Source organism: Hyla sarda, chromosome 3, assembly GCF_029499605.1.
Source record: "Hyla sarda isolate aHylSar1 chromosome 3, aHylSar1.hap1, whole genome shotgun sequence".
Lineage (NCBI taxonomy): Eukaryota > Metazoa > Chordata > Amphibia > Anura > Hylidae > Hyla > Hyla sarda.
The window spans coordinates 345,692,940-345,709,883 of NC_079191.1; the positions used below are offsets into that span (position 1 = coordinate 345,692,940).

Here is a 16,944-nt window from a genome sequence, read left to right on the forward strand (position 1 = left end):
TCAGCTTATCTGACAGTAACACACTTGTGACGTCACATCAGCTCATCTGACAGTAACACACTTGTGATGTCACATCAGCTCATCTGAAAGTAGCACACTTGTGATGTCACAGCTGCTTATCTGACAGTAACACACTTGTGATGTCACAGCAGCTTATCTGACAGTAACACACTTGTGATGTCACATCAGCTCATCTGACAGTAACACATTTGTGATGTCACATCAGCTTATCTGACAATAACACACTTGTGATGTCACATCAGCTCATCTGAAAGTAACACACTTGTGATGTCACATCAGCTTATCTGACAGTAACACACTTGTGACGTCACATCAGCTCATCTGACAGTAACACATTTGTGATGTCACATCAGCTTATCTGACAGTAACACACTTGTGATGTCACATCAGCTCATGTGACAGTAACACACTTGTGATGTCACATCAGCTCATCTGAAAGTAGCACACTTGTGATGTCACAGCAGCTTATCTGACAGTAACACACTTGTGATGTCGCAGCAGCTTATCTGACAGTAACACACTTGTGATGTCACAGCAGCTTATCTGACAGTAACACACTTGTGATGTCGCAGCAGCTTATCTGACAGTAACACACTTGTGATGTCACAGAAGCTTATCTGACAGTAACACACTTGTGATGTCACATCAGCTCATCTGACAATAACACACTTGTGATGTCACATCAGCTTATCTGACAATAACACACTTGTGATGTCACATCAGCTCATCTGACAGTAACACACTTGTGATGTCACATCAGCTTATCTGAAAGTAGCACACTTGTGATGTCACATCAGCTCATCTGAAAGTAGCACACTTGTGATGTCACAGCAGCTTATCTGACAGTAACACACTTGTAATGTCACATCAGCTCATCTGAAAGTAGCACACTTGTGATGTCACAGCAGCTTATCTGACAGTAACACACTTGTGATGTCACATCAGCTCATCTGACAATAACACACTTGTGATGTCACATCAGCTTATCTGACAGTAACACACTTGTGATGTCACATCAGCTCATCTGACAGTAACACATTTGTGATGTCACATCAGCTTATCTGACAGTAACACACTTGTGATGTCACATCAGCTCATCTGACAGTAACACACTTGTGATGTCACATCAGCTCATCTGAAAGTAGCACACTTGTGATGTCACAGCACTTGTGATGTCACAGCAGCTTATCTGACAGTAACACACTTGTGATGTCACATCAGCTCATCTGACAGTAACACATTTGTGATGTCACATCAGCTTATCTGACAATAACACACTTGTGATGTCACATCAGCTCTTCTGACAGTAACACACTTGTGATGTCACATCAGCTCATCTGAAAGTAGCACACTTGTGATGTCACAGCAGCTTATCTGACAGTAACACACTTGTGATGTCACATCAGCTCATCTGAAAGTAGCACACTTGTGATGTCACATCAGCTCATCTGAAAGTAACACACTTGTGATGTCACATCAGCTTATCTGACAGTAACACACTTGTGACGTCACATCAGCTCATCTGACAGTAACACACTTGTGATGTCACATCAGCTCATCTGAAAGTAGCACACTTGTGATGTCACAGCAGCTTATCTGACAGTAACACACTTGTGATGTCGCAGCAGCTTATCTGACAGTAACACACTTGTGATGTCACAGCAGCTTATCTGACAGTAACACACTTGTGATGTCGCAGCAGCTTATCTGACAGTAACACACTTGTGATGTCACAGAAGCTTATCTGACAGTAACACACTTGTGATGTCACATCAGCTCATCTGACAATAACACACTTGTGATGTCACATGAGCTTATCTGACAATAACACACTTGTGATGTCACATCAGCTCATCTGACAGTAACACACTTGTGATGTCACATCAGCTTATCTGAAAGTAGCACACTTGTGATGTCACATCAGCTCATCTGAAAGTAGCACACTTGTGATGTCACAGCAGCTTATCTGACAGTAACACACTTGTGATGTCACATCAGCTCATCTGAAAGTAGCACACTTGTGATGTCACAGCAGCTTATCTGACAGTAACACACTTGTGATGTCACATCAGCTCATCTGACAATAACACACTTGTGATGTCACATCAGCTTATCTGACAGTAACACACTTGTGATGTCACATCAGCTCATCTGACAGTAACACATTTGTGATGTCACATCAGCTTATCTGACAGTAACACACTTGTGATGTCACATCAGCTCATCTGACAGTAACACACTTGTGATGTCACAGCAGCTTATCTGACAGTAACACACTTGTGATGTCACAGCAGCTTATCTGACAGTAACACACTTGTGATGTCACATCAGCTCATCTGACAATAACACACTTGTGATGTCACATCAGCTTATCTGACAGTAACACACTTGTGATGTCACATCAGCTCATCTGACAGTAACACATTTGTGATGTCACATCAGCTTATCTGACAGTAACACACTTGTGATGTCACATCAGCTCATCTGACAGTAACACACTTGTGATGTCACATCAGCTCATCTGAAAGTAGCACACTTGTGATGTCACAGCAGCTTATCTGACAGTAACACACTTGTGATGTCACAGCAGCTTATCTGACAGTAACACACTTGTGATGTCACATCAGCTCATCTGACAGTAACACATTTGTGATTTCACATCAGCTTATCTGACAATAACACACTTGTGATGTCACATCAGCTCATCTGAAAGTAACACACTTGTGATGTCACATCAGCTTATCTGACAGTAACACACTTGTGACGTCACATCAGCTCATCTGACAGTAACACACTTGTGATGTCACATCAGCTCATCTGAAAGTAGCACACTTGTGATGTCACAGCAGCTTATCTGACAGTAACACACTTGTGATGTCGCAGCAGCTTATCTGACAGTAACACACTTGTGATGTCACATCAGCTCATCTGACAATAACACACTTGTGATGTCACATCAGCTTATCTGACAATAACACACTTGTGATGTCACATCAGCTCATCTGACAGTAACACATTTGTGATGTCACATCAGCTTATCTGAAAGTAGCACACTTGTGATGTCACATCAGCTCATCTGAAAGTAGCACACTTGTGATGTCACAGCAGCTTATCTGACAGTAACACACTTGTGATGTCACATCAGCTCATCTGAAAGTAGCACACTTGTGATGTCACAGCAGCTTATCTGACAGTAACACACTTGTGATGTCACATCAGCTCATCTGACAATAACACACTTGTGATGTCACATCAGCTTATCTGACAGTAACACACTTGTGATGTCACATCAGCTCATCTGACAGTAACACATTTGTGATGTCACATCAGCTTATCTGACAGTAACACACTTTTGATGTCACATCAGCTCATCTGACAGTAACACACTTGTGATGGCACAGCAGCTTATCTGACAGTAACACACTTGTGATGTCACATCAGCTTATCTGACAGTAACACATTTGTGATGTCACATCAGCTTATCTGACAATAACACACTTGTGATATCACAGCAGCTTATCTGACAGTAACACACTTGTGATGTCACATCAGCTCATCTGACAATAACACACTTGTGATGTCACATCAGCTTATCTGACAGTAACACACTTGTGATGTCACATCAGCTCATCTGACAGTAACACATTTGTGATGTCACATCAGCTTATCTGACAGTAACACACTTGTGATGTCACATCAGCTCATCTGACAGTAACACACTTGTGATGTCACATCAGCTCATCTGAAAGTAGCACACTTGTGATGTCACAGCAGCTTATCTGACAGTAACACACTTGTGATGTCACAGCAGCTTATCTGACAGTAACACACTTGTGATGTCACATCAGCTCATCTGACAGTAACACATTTGTGATTTCACATCAGCTTATCTGACAATAACACACTTGTGATGTCACATCAGCTCATCTGAAAGTAACACACTTGTGATGTCACATCAGCTTATCTGACAGTAACACACTTGTGACGTCACATCAGCTCATCTGACAGTAACACACTTGTGATGTCACATCAGCTCATCTGAAAGTAGCACACTTGTGATGTCGCAGCAGCTTATCTGACAGTAACACACTTGTGATGTCACATCAGCTCATCTGACAATAACACACTTGTGATGTCACATCAGCTTATCTGACAATAACACACTTGTGATGTCACATCAGCTCATCTGACAGTAACACACTTGTGATGTCACATCAGCTTATCTGAAAGTAGCACACTTGTGATGTCACATCAGCTCATCTGAAAGTAGCACACTTGTGATGTCACAGCAGCTTATCTGACAGTAACACACTTGTGATGTCACATCAGCTCATCTGAAAGTAGCACACTTGTGATGTCACAGCAGCTTATCTGACAGTAACACACTTGTGATGTCACATCAGCTCATCTGACAATAACACACTTGTGATGTCACATCAGCTTATCTGACAGTAACACACTTGTGATGTCACATCAGCTCATCTGACAGTAACACATTTGTGATGTCACATCAGCTTATCTGACAGTAACACACTTTTGATGTCACATCAGCTCATCTGACAGTAACACACTTGTGATGGCACAGCAGCTTATCTGACAGTAACACACTTGTGATGTCACAGCAGCTTATCTGACAGTAACACACTTGTGATGTCACATCAGCTCATCTGACAGTAACACATTTGTGATGTCACATCAGCTTATCTGACAATAACACACTTGTGATGTCACATCAGCTCATCTGAAAGTAACACACTTGTGATGTCACATCAGCTTATCTGACAGTAACACACTTGTGACGTCACATCAGCTCATCTGACAGTAACACACTTGTGATGTCACATCAGCTCATCTGACAGTAACACATTTGTGATTTCACATCAGCTTATCTGACAATAACACACTTGTGATGTCACATCAGCTCATCTGAAAGTAACACACTTGTGATGTCACATCAGCTTATCTGACAGTAACACACTTGTGACGTCACATCAGCTCATCTGACAGTAACACACTTGTGATGTCACATCAGCTCATCTGAAAGTAGCACACTTGTGATGTCACAGCAGCTTATCTGACAGTAACACACTTGTGATGTCGCAGCAGCTTATCTGACAGTAACACACTTGTGATGTCACATCAGCTCATCTGACAATAACACACTTGTGATGTCACATCAGCTTATCTGACAATAACACACTTGTGATGTCACATCAGCTCATCTGACAGTAACACATTTGTGATGTCACATCAGCTTATCTGAAAGTAGCACACTTGTGATGTCACATCAGCTCATCTGAAAGTAGCACACTTGTGATGTCACAGCAGCTTATCTGACAGTAACACACTTGTGATGTCACATCAGCTCATCTGAAAGTAGCACACTTGTGATGTCACAGCAGCTTATCTGACAGTAACACACTTGTGATGTCACATCAGCTCATCTGACAATAACACACTTGTGATGTCACATCAGCTTATCTGACAGTAACACACTTGTGATGTCACATCAGCTCATCTGACAGTAACACATTTGTGATGTCACATCAGCTTATCTGACAGTAACACACTTTTGATGTCACATCAGCTCATCTGACAGTAACACACTTGTGATGGCACAGCAGCTTATCTGACAGTAACACACTTGTGATGTCACATCAGCTTATCTGACAGTAACACATTTGTGATGTCACATCAGCTTATCTGACAATAACACACTTGTGATATCACAGCAGCTTATCTGACAGTAACACACTTGTGATGTCACATCAGCTCATCTGACAATAACACACTTGTGATGTCACATCAGCTTATCTGACAGTAACACACTTGTGATGTCACATCAGCTCATCTGACAGTAACACATTTGTGATGTCACATCAGCTTATCTGACAGTAACACACTTGTGATGTCACATCAGCTCATCTGACAGTAACACACTTGTGATGTCACATCAGCTCATCTGAAAGTAGCACACTTGTGATGTCACAGCAGCTTATCTGACAGTAACACACTTGTGATGTCACAGCAGCTTATCTGACAGTAACACACTTGTGATGTCACATCAGCTCATCTGACAGTAACACATTTGTGATTTCACATCAGCTTATCTGACAATAACACACTTGTGATGTCACATCAGCTCATCTGAAAGTAACACACTTGTGATGTCACATCAGCTTATCTGACAGTAACACACTTGTGACGTCACATCAGCTCATCTGACAGTAACACACTTGTGATGTCACATCAGCTCATCTGAAAGTAGCACACTTGTGATGTCGCAGCAGCTTATCTGACAGTAACACACTTGTGATGTCACATCAGCTCATCTGACAATAACACACTTGTGATGTCACATCAGCTTATCTGACAATAACACACTTGTGATGTCACATCAGCTCATCTGACAGTAACACACTTGTGATGTCACATCAGCTTATCTGAAAGTAGCACACTTGTGATGTCACATCAGCTCATCTGAAAGTAGCACACTTGTGATGTCACAGCAGCTTATCTGACAGTAACACACTTGTGATGTCACATCAGCTCATCTGAAAGTAGCACACTTGTGATGTCACAGCAGCTTATCTGACAGTAACACACTTGTGATGTCACATCAGCTCATCTGACAATAACACACTTGTGATGTCACATCAGCTTATCTGACAGTAACACACTTGTGATGTCACATCAGCTCATCTGACAGTAACACATTTGTGATGTCACATCAGCTTATCTGACAGTAACACACTTTTGATGTCACATCAGCTCATCTGACAGTAACACACTTGTGATGGCACAGCAGCTTATCTGACAGTAACACACTTGTGATGTCACAGCAGCTTATCTGACAGTAACACACTTGTGATGTCACATCAGCTCATCTGACAGTAACACATTTGTGATGTCACATCAGCTTATCTGACAATAACACACTTGTGATGTCACATCAGCTCATCTGAAAGTAACACACTTGTGATGTCACATCAGCTTATCTGACAGTAACACACTTGTGACGTCACATCAGCTCATCTGACAGTAACACACTTGTGATGTCACATCAGCTCATCTGACAGTAACACACTTGTGATGTCACATCAGCTCATCTGAAAGTAGCACACTTGTGATGTCACAGCAGCTTATCTGACAGTAACACACTTGTGATGTCACATCAGCTTATCTGACAGTAACACACTTGTGATGTCACAGCAGCTTATCTGACAGTAACACACTTGTGATGTCACAGCAGCTTATCTGACAGTAACACACTTGTGATGTCACATCAGCTCATCTGACAGTAACACATTTGTAATGTCACATCAGCTCATCTGACAGTAACACATTTGTGATGTCACATCAGCTCATCTGACAGTAACACATTTGTGATGTCACATCAGCTTATCTGACAGTAACACATTTGTGATGTCACATCAGCTCATCTGACAGTAACACATTTGTGATGTCACATCAGCTCATCTGACAGTAACACATTTGTGATGTCACATCAGCTCATCTGACAGTAACACATTTGTTATGTCACATCAGCTCATCTGACAGTAACACATTTGTTATGTCACATCAGCTCATCTGACAGTAACACATTTGTTATGTCACATCAGCTCATCTGACAGTAACACACTTGTGATGTCACATCAGCTTATCTGAAAGTAACACACTTGTGATGTCACAGCAGCTTATCTGACAGTATCACACTTGTGATGTCACAGCAGCTCACCTGACAAAAATACACATTTCATGGCAGCTCACTGAAATCCATTTGTGATGTCACTTGTAATCTCAAAGCAGTTATCTGACTAAAAGCCCCTTATAATGTCACAGCAGCTTACTTGACAGAAGCACAGTTGTGATGATAGAGCAGCTTGCTTGTGATGTCACAGACTGACAACTGACACAAACACAGTTATGATATCACATTTGCTTAGACAGGTGTAAACATTAACCACAGAGGACCTCTATGCAAGAATGTTATATGTCACTTGAAATGTTAGCAGGTATGTGCATGTACAAGTGTATGTGTGTACATACAGTATATACTAAGCTTGCTATTGAGATGTGTGTAGTGAGTCTGCATCTCTGATCGCAAGCAGTTCATTTGCTTAGAAATGCAATTACTGAATGCAGTTACTAAATGCATGTGTGGGCCACTGTCATATGTCAGCTAGGCCTTATTTTAGGACCAGCGGTCAACTGACAAGCCAAAAAAATTCTTGTTTATAGGCTGATTGGATCTTTTGTACAAGCTAAAAATCTTCTTTAAGTGACTTTAAGGAGAAAAGGAGAGAAATCCCCCCAAAATTTGTAACCCAATTTCTCTCGAGTAAAGAGATACCTCATATGTGGATGTAAAGTGTTCGGCGGGTGCACTAGAGGGCTCAGAAGAGAAGGAGCGACAATGGGATTTTGGAGAGTGAATTTTTCTGAAATGGTTTTTGGGGGGCATGTCACATTTAGGAAGCCCCTATGGTGCCAGAACAGCAAAAAAAAACCTCACATGGCATACTATTTTGGAAACTGCACCCCTAAAGGAATGTAACAAGGGGTACAGTGAGCCTTAACACCCCACAGGTGTTTGCCGACTTTTCGTTAAAGTCGGATGTGTAAATGAAAATTATTATTTTTTTCCAATGAAATGCAGTTTTTTTTCCCCAAACTTACCATTTTTACAAGGGGTAATAGGAGAAAATGCCCCTCAAAATTTGTAACCCTCTTTCTTCCGAGTATGGAAATACCCAGTATGTGGATGTAAAGTGGTCTGTGGGCGAACTACAATGTACAAAAGAGAAGGAGCGCCATTGGGATTTTGGAGAGAGAATTTGTTTGGAATGAAGGTCGGGGGTCATGTGCTTTACAAAGCCCCCCATGGTGCCAGAACACTGGACCCCCCCACATGTGACCCTATTTTGGAAACTAAACCCCTCAAGGAATGTAATAAGGGGTGCAGTGAGCATTTACACCCCACTGGCCTTTGACAGATCTTTGGAACAGTGGGCTGTGCAAATGAAAAATTTAATTTTTCATTTTCACGGACCACTGTTCCAAATATCTGTCAGACACCTGTAAAAATGTATTACCCCTTGTAAAAATGAAGAATTTGGGATGACACCAGCATTTTAGTGAAAAAATGCAAAATTTTCATTTTCACATCCAACTTTAACGAAAATTCGTCAAACACCTGTGGGGTGTTAAGGCTCACTATACCCCTTGTTACATTCCGTGAGGGGTGTAGTCTCCAAAATGGGGTCACATGTGGGTGTTTTTTTTTTTTTTGTTTATATCAGAGCCGCTGTAACGATCAGCCACCCCTGTGCAAATCACCTCAAATGTACATGGCGCTTTCACTCCTGAGCCTTGCTGTGCGCCCGCGCTGCATTTTACGCCCACATATGGGGTATTTCCGTACTCAGGAGAAATTGTGTTCCAAATTTTGGGGGTCTTTTTTTCTTTTACCTCTTGTGAAAATGAAAAGTATGGGGCAACATCAGCATGTAGTGTAAAAAATGTAAAAATTTTTACAAAGACATGCTGGAATAGACCCCAACTACGCCTTTTCATAAGGGGTAAAAGGAGAAAAAGCCCCCCAAAATTTGTTAGGCAATGTCTCCTGAGTACGAAAATACTCTGTGGCCCTAAACTGTTGCCTTGAAATACGACAGGGCTCCGAAGTGAGAGAGCGCCATGTGCATTTGAGGACTAAATAAGGGTTTTGCATAAGGACGGACCCGGATGCAAGATTTACACTTGCCTCCGATACCAAAAATACCCTATGGCAGTGTTTCACAAACAGGGTGCCTCCAGCTGTTGCAAAACTTCCAGCATGCCTGGAAAGTCAATCGCTGTCCGGCAATACTGGGTGTTGTCTTGCAACAGCTGAAGGCTCCATTTTGGAAACGGTGTCATGCAAGAATTTTTTTTTTCATTGGGGGGGGGGGGTGTAGGGGGGCTGTGTAGGGGTATGTGTATATGTAGCGTTTTACTTTTTATTTTGTGTAATGTAGTATAGTGTAGTGTTTTTAGGGTACACTCACACGGCCGGGAGTTTGAGCTGCGGCGGAAAACTTGCTGCATCTCAAACTTGTAGCAAGAAGCTCGCTGTAGACCCCGCCCGTGTGAATGTGCCCTGTACATTCACATTGTGGGCCAACCTCCAGCTGTTGCAAAACTACCACTACCAGCATGCCCTTTGGCTATCCGTGCATGCTGGGGGTTGAAGTTATGCAACAGCTGTAGGCACACTGGTTGCAAAACACAGAGTTTGTTACTTAACTCAGTGTTTCGCAACCAGTGTGCCTCCAGCTGTTGCAAAACTACAACTGCCAGCATGCCCAGAGCGCCAAAAGACATGTTGGGAGTTAGTTTTGCAACATCGGGAGGCCCACAGTTTGGAGACCATTGTGCAGTGGTGTTCAAACTGTAGCCCTTCCAGATGTTGCAAAACTTCAACTCCAAGCATGCCCAGACTGTCCAGGCATGCTGGGAGTTGTAGTTCTGCAACATCTGAAGGGCCAGAGGTTACAGAACTACAACTCCCAGCATGCCTGAACTGTCTGGGCATGCTGGGAGTTGTAGCTTTGTAACATCTGGAAGGGCTACAGTTTGGACACCACTGCACAGTTGTAGTTTGGCAATTCCTGGAACGCAGCAGTGAGGATCGCTTACCGCTGATCTTTACTGCTGCGTCCGCCACTGCCTCCGCCGGTCCCGCGCCTGTCACGATACCGCTGCGTGTCCCGCCGCGATCGCCGGTCCCGGGACCCTCCGCCATCTTCCCCCCCCCGCTCTTCCCCGACATCCAGAGGCGGGCAGAGCGGGGATTTCACCTTTAACCTCCCGCCCCCCTCCAGCCATTGGTTGCTAGTCCTAACGACCAATGGCAGGGGTTTAGGAGCGAGGTGGTAGTTGCCACCTCGATCCTATCCCTTAGGATGATCGGGCCTGTCTCTGACAGCTCCGATCATCCCTATTTTCCGGCCGATAGGGTCACCAGAGACCCAATCAACCCGGAACCCCGCAAGTACTTGTCATTAGTCAGTCACTTACTGACTGACTAATGACAACGATCAGCAGCACGGGACCAGTCTGATTGGTCCCCAGCTGCTTAGTGTCATCGGTCAGCTGTCCAGAACAGCTGAGATGACGTTTCTATCACCATGCCAACGGACATGGTGATAGAAAATGTATTGGACATGTATACACGTCCATTTGCGTTAAGTCACAGGAAAAATGGACGTGTATACACGTCCATTTGCGGGAAGGGGTTAATGAGTCGCCCAAATGATCCTGTCTGGAAGATAATAAAAGAGGTACTCCACTTAGTTACATAGTTACATATAGTTAGTATGGTTGAAAAAAGACATACGTCCATCAAGTCCAACCAGGGAATTGAAGTGAAGGGTGTAAGGGGATAAGGGAAAGGGATGTAGTTTTATAATTCTGCATAAGCATTAATGTTATTTTGTTCCAGGAATGTATCTAACCCTGTTTTAAAGCTGTTAATTGTTCCTGCTGTGACCAGTTCCTGAGGTAGACCGTTCCATAAATTCACAGTCTTCACGGTAAACAAGGCGTGTCGCCCCTTTAGACTAAACCTTTTCTTCTCCAGACGGAGGTGGTGCCCCCTCGTCCTTTGGGGGGGTTTAACCTGGAACAGTTTTTCTCCATATTTTTTGTATGGGCCATTTATATACTTATTTACGTTTTGTCATATCCCCCCTTAAACGTCTCTTCTCAAGACTAAACAATTGTAACTCCTTTAATCGCTCCTCATAGCTAAGATGTTCCATGCCCCATATTAGTTTAGTCGCGCGTCTCTGCACCCTTTCCAACTCCGCAGTGTCCCTTTTATGAACAGGCGACCAAAACTGAACAGAATATTCCAGGTGAGGCCGTACCAATGCTTTATAAAGGGGGAGTATTATGTCCCTGTCCCTTGAGTCCATACCTCTTTTTATACATGACAATATCCTGTCGGCTTTGGAAGCAGCAGCCTGACATTGCATGCTATTCTGTAGTCTGTGATCTACAAGTACACCCAGATCCTTCTCTACCAGTGACTCTGCCAGTTTAATCCCCCCTAAGACATACGACGCATGCAGGTTATTAGTACCCAGATGCATAACTTTACATTTATCCACATTGAACCTCATTTGCCAAGTGGATGCCCAGACACTTAGTCTATCCAAGTCATCTTGTAACTTATGCACATCCTCTATAGACTGTACCGTGCTACAAAGCTTGGTGTCATCTGCAAAGATAGAAACAGAGCTGTTAATACCATCCTCTATATCATTGATAAATAAATTAACAGCGGGCCCAGTACTGAACCTTGGGGTACACCACTAATTACCGGGGACCAATCAGAGTACGAATCATTGACCACCACTCTCTGGGTACGATCCATGAGCCAGTGTTCAATCCAGTTACAAACTAAAGTTTCCAAGCCCAAAGACCTTAACTTACCTGTCAGACGTCTGTGAGGGACAGTATCAAACGCTTTGGCAAAATCCAGAAACACTATATCTACAGCCATTCCTCTGTCAAGGCTTCTACTCACCTCTTCATAAAAGCAAATTAGATTGGTTTGACAACTTCTGTCCTTAGTAAACCCATGCTGGCTATCACTTATAATATTAGTATCCCCTATGTATTCCTGTATGTAATCCCTTATAAGTCCTTCAAACAATTTACCCACAATGCACGTTAGACTTACCGGTCTATAATTGCCTGGCGAAGACCTAGAGCCCTTCTTGAAGATCGGTACCACATTAGCCTTGCGCCAGTCCCTTGGCACAATACCAGACACCAGAGAATCTCTAAATATCATGAACAAGGGTACAGATATTACTGAACTTACCTCTCTAAGAACTCTTGGGTGTAGTCCATCCGGCCCTGGAGATTTGCTTACATTTACTTTACTTAACTTACCTTGTACCATCTCTACATTAAGCCAGTTCAGTACATTACATGATGTGTTACCAGCACTGACCTGGCCAATGTCAGCTCCTTTTTCCATAGTGTATACAGAACTAAAGAACCCATTCAGTAGCTCCGCCTTCTCTTGATCACCCGTGACAACCTCCCCATTATCATTATTAAGGGGTCCTACATGCTCTGTCCTTGGTTTTTTTGTATTTATATATCTAAAAAAATATTTAGGATTATTTTTGCTTTCTTTGGCCACCTGTCTCTCATTTTGAATTTTTGCTGTTTTTATTACATTTTTACAGATTTTATTAAGCTCCTTGTACTGTTTAAATGTTATAGCTGAACCATCAGATTTTAATTTTTTGAAGGCTATTTTTGTTGTTGTTTTTTTGTTGTTTATTGCTCTTTTAACATCATTACTTATCTGGCTATGACTTAGCCCTCCCAGAACAATAGGGTTGAGCAATAAAAATTCAACAAATCTGATCCTTCTCCCACTAACATCATCTTTCGATGGAAGGTCAAGAGGCAGCCATACACCTTAGACAGGCAATGGGTTTGGCCGATTATAGACTAAGATGTAAAGGCACCTTTAGTCTTTTAAGTGGCAGCAGCCATTGTCGTGACTCCCAAATTCCAATAATGGCACAAACAGTAATATTGACATACATATAGCAGCAACAATTTATATAGCACTGTGATTGTGGTTTTTTACTTCAAACCCTTGTCTAGTATTCCATAGCCAGGGCTTTGACTTTAAAGGAAATGCCTCCTCCATATATCTCTATGGGAAAACCTTATCTTTGGCTATCTTCGGCCCTCCCATAGAGAAATATGAGGGAGGGATGGCGGCCCCTGCTTCAAGCGGGCTTTGTGACGCGCTGCTCCAGGGAAGAGCAGGGGGTACATAAAGAACCAACCCACCCCGCGATCTAAAACGTAAACCCTGTCCTGCAGATAGGAGATAAGTTTTAGTCCACGAGACTACTCCTTTTAATGAGGATCCTATACTAGACTGTGCCTAAGTGAAATAGATAATTAATGTGGATGCTTCTGCCCTATTCTATTTGTGGCCTGAGGCATCATCTGATTACTCTAATTAAATTGCATATTAAAGATTGTTTTATTAAGCAACCACTTATCTGTGATACTCATAGATAACCTCATTTTACAAATTTATATAAATTTTTGAGAAAAAAGTAAGCCTATAAACATACACTCCTGCTATGCACATATTAAACAAAGTAGCCTGGAGTAGAGAATAGCAAGGGCTGATCATGGCAACTTATGTTATGCATATTACATGATGTTGTAATCAAATTGTTTATTGTCAAACCCTATTTATTATTTTTTTGTGTTCACAAATCTTTAAACTATAAAAAAAAATTCCAAGGAAAAGGAACCTCGTTCTGTCTTTCTTCCTTAATTTGTTGTGTCATATTTAACATCACTGCTTTACTTTAGGAGAACGAACTATAGTTACCATTCTGGAGCATTTTTCATAGTATAGTTCTGCTCTTCTGTCATTCCTCCTGGAAATGTATGTGTTTATAATGAACTTGGCATCACCATTTTTTGTTTCTCAGTCAAGTGTGTCCCTTCACAATTTGGCACTGTTAGCATTGATTCTACAGTGTCACATTGTGTAGAGGGCTAACTCATTGACAAGGAGAGTAGTAATGCTCACTTTAACACCACCATTTAGCTCAGTCCAAGGGAACTCTGTCATAGGGTCCTTCTGTGCCACAAAATAGAGCCAAAGAGATCCCTTGCACAACTGACACAGAAGGGTCCCAACAGATCCCATTGACTTGAATGGGGTCCATCTGATTTCCTGTCTGGTGTTTGTTGTTTTGGAGAGGTTGAGCGGAGAGAAAAAACAGACCTACAGTATTTTTTTCACCGCTCAAGTCCTGCACCTTTAACAATCTAAGCAGACAGAGCTCCCTTGGACACAGCTGAAAGGTGGTATGAACTTAGCTTAAAGAAGAGCTCCAGCCACAATTAACGTCTCCCTTATCCACTGATCGTGGGGGGGGGGGGGGGGTCTATCTGCTGGGAATCCCAGGTGATCTCAGGAACGTGACCTGGCTCTCGGTGAGAAGCGTGTGCAGTAGATGGCATGTGCTCCATTCATTTCTATGGGAGCACCAAAGAGACCCAGGCACAGGACTCAAGCATCATCGGCACTCCCATAGAAATGAATGGAGCATGTGCTGTCTACCGTTAGATGACATGTGCTCCTTACTGTGAGAGTTGGGGGTCTTGTTCCAGAGATTAGAGATGAGCGAATTTACAGTAAATTCGATTCGTCACAAACTTCTCGGCTCGGCAGGTGATGACTTTTCCTGCATAAATTAGTTCAGCTTTCAGGTGCTCCGGTGGGATGGAAAAGGTGGATACAGTCCTAGGAGACTCTTTCCTAGGAATGTATCCACCTTTTCCAGCCCACCGGAGCACCTGAAGGCTGAACTAATTTACGCAGGATAAGTCATCAACTGCCGAATCGAATTTACTGTAAGTTCGCTCATCTCTACCGGAGATCACAGTGGTCCCAGCGGTCAGAACCCCCGCGATCAGCTACTTATCCTCTATCCTGGGGATAGGGGATAAGTTAATTTTGGCTGGAGTTCTTCTTTGATGGTAAAATCTCTAGCCATAATAACATGTTTAGTTTTTGGCGACATAGTTGTCTTATAGAAAAATCACACAAAGCAAATATATGTCTTGGGCTAAAAGGTTAAAAAAGAGCTTTTTCCAAATATATTTTAAGTTGTATTTGTAGACCAAATAGTATTAAAAAAATATATATTATTTTAAAAGAAAACCTAATTATCCTGCTAATTAAATGGCATTGTAATAGCAATGTGAGTGCTCAGTACCTGTCACTTGTAATCCTGTTTAAGAGAACAATCATCTGCAGTAGAAATAGACATCTAGGGCAGTAAATTAGAGCATTTCATGCATGAAGTACGTGTCAGAGAGAATCAAGCCTCACCCAGACTCTTCTACCTTCACAGGATGATAGGAGAAGGTGAATATTTGGATGCCGATGGGCTGCAGTGGAAAGGATCCTTTCATTATAAAGCTGCACCTGGACTGAAGTTGAGATTGAAAATGTAAATGATACCATATTTACAGTAAATGAAGTGTCCTCACACCTACTGTGCTTTGGAGCGGTCTTCTGATCATTTCAACATTAAAAGTCTCATTTAAAGAGATGAAGCCAGACTCACAGTCACAAGCATCTGCTCTCGAGTTACATCTTGAAATATCTGTTCCTATAAATACAGCAAGACAAATGTGTAACAAGTAAAGAATTTGTGATAAAATTAAAGGGGTACTCCGCCCCTAGACATCTTATCCCCTATCCAAACAATAGAGGATAAGATGTCTGATCGCTGAGGTCTGGCCGCTGGGGATCCCCGCGATCTCCCTGCCGCACCTGGCATTTATTTAGAGCATCGGGTGCAGCGCTGTAGGCTCGTGACTTCACGGCCACACCCCGCTCGTGACGTTACGGCCACGCCCCCTCAATGCAAGTCTATGGCAAACCCCTCACATAGACTTGCATTGAGGAGGCGTGGCCGTGACATCACGAGCGTGGCGTGGCCGCGACGTCACAAGCCTCGCATCGCCAGTCATCTGGCATGGAGCAAACTTCGCTATGTGCACCGGATGTGTGGGGTGCCGCAGCCGAGATCGCGGGGGTCCCCAGTGGCGGGACCCCCATGATCAGACATCTTATCCCCTATCCTTTGGATAGGGACTAAGATGTCTAGGGGCAGAGTACCCCTTTAAGGTCCAGACCCAGACTTATTGCAGACCCTTCAAGGTTCTGGCACCTCCATTTCCACTTACATTATAACGAGGACAAAGACTTTCCCTCTGTGCTGTTGATATGTGTTAGAGGGGCTGGCTGTTTGGCCCATTTTATTAGATACGATTGCCCTCTTCTTTGTCTCTGCATTAGCTGTG

General features: G+C 42.8%; 1 protein-coding gene across 2 annotated transcripts in view; it reads left to right on the top strand.

The window, feature by feature from the left end:
- The window catches only part of MORN2 (MORN repeat containing 2), a 56,118-nt gene extending 39,983 nt beyond the window's left edge, over positions 1–16,135 (top strand). For both annotated transcript variants that reach the window (XM_056567460.1, XM_056567461.1), the window contains exon 5: positions 15,987–16,135. In XM_056567460.1, the coding sequence (XP_056423435.1) occupies positions 15,987–16,089 (103 nt within the window). In that variant the 3' untranslated portion in view covers positions 16,090–16,135. The remainder of the gene's footprint in view (positions 1–15,986) is intronic.
- The last annotated feature ends 809 nt before the right edge of the window (positions 16,136–16,944 follow it).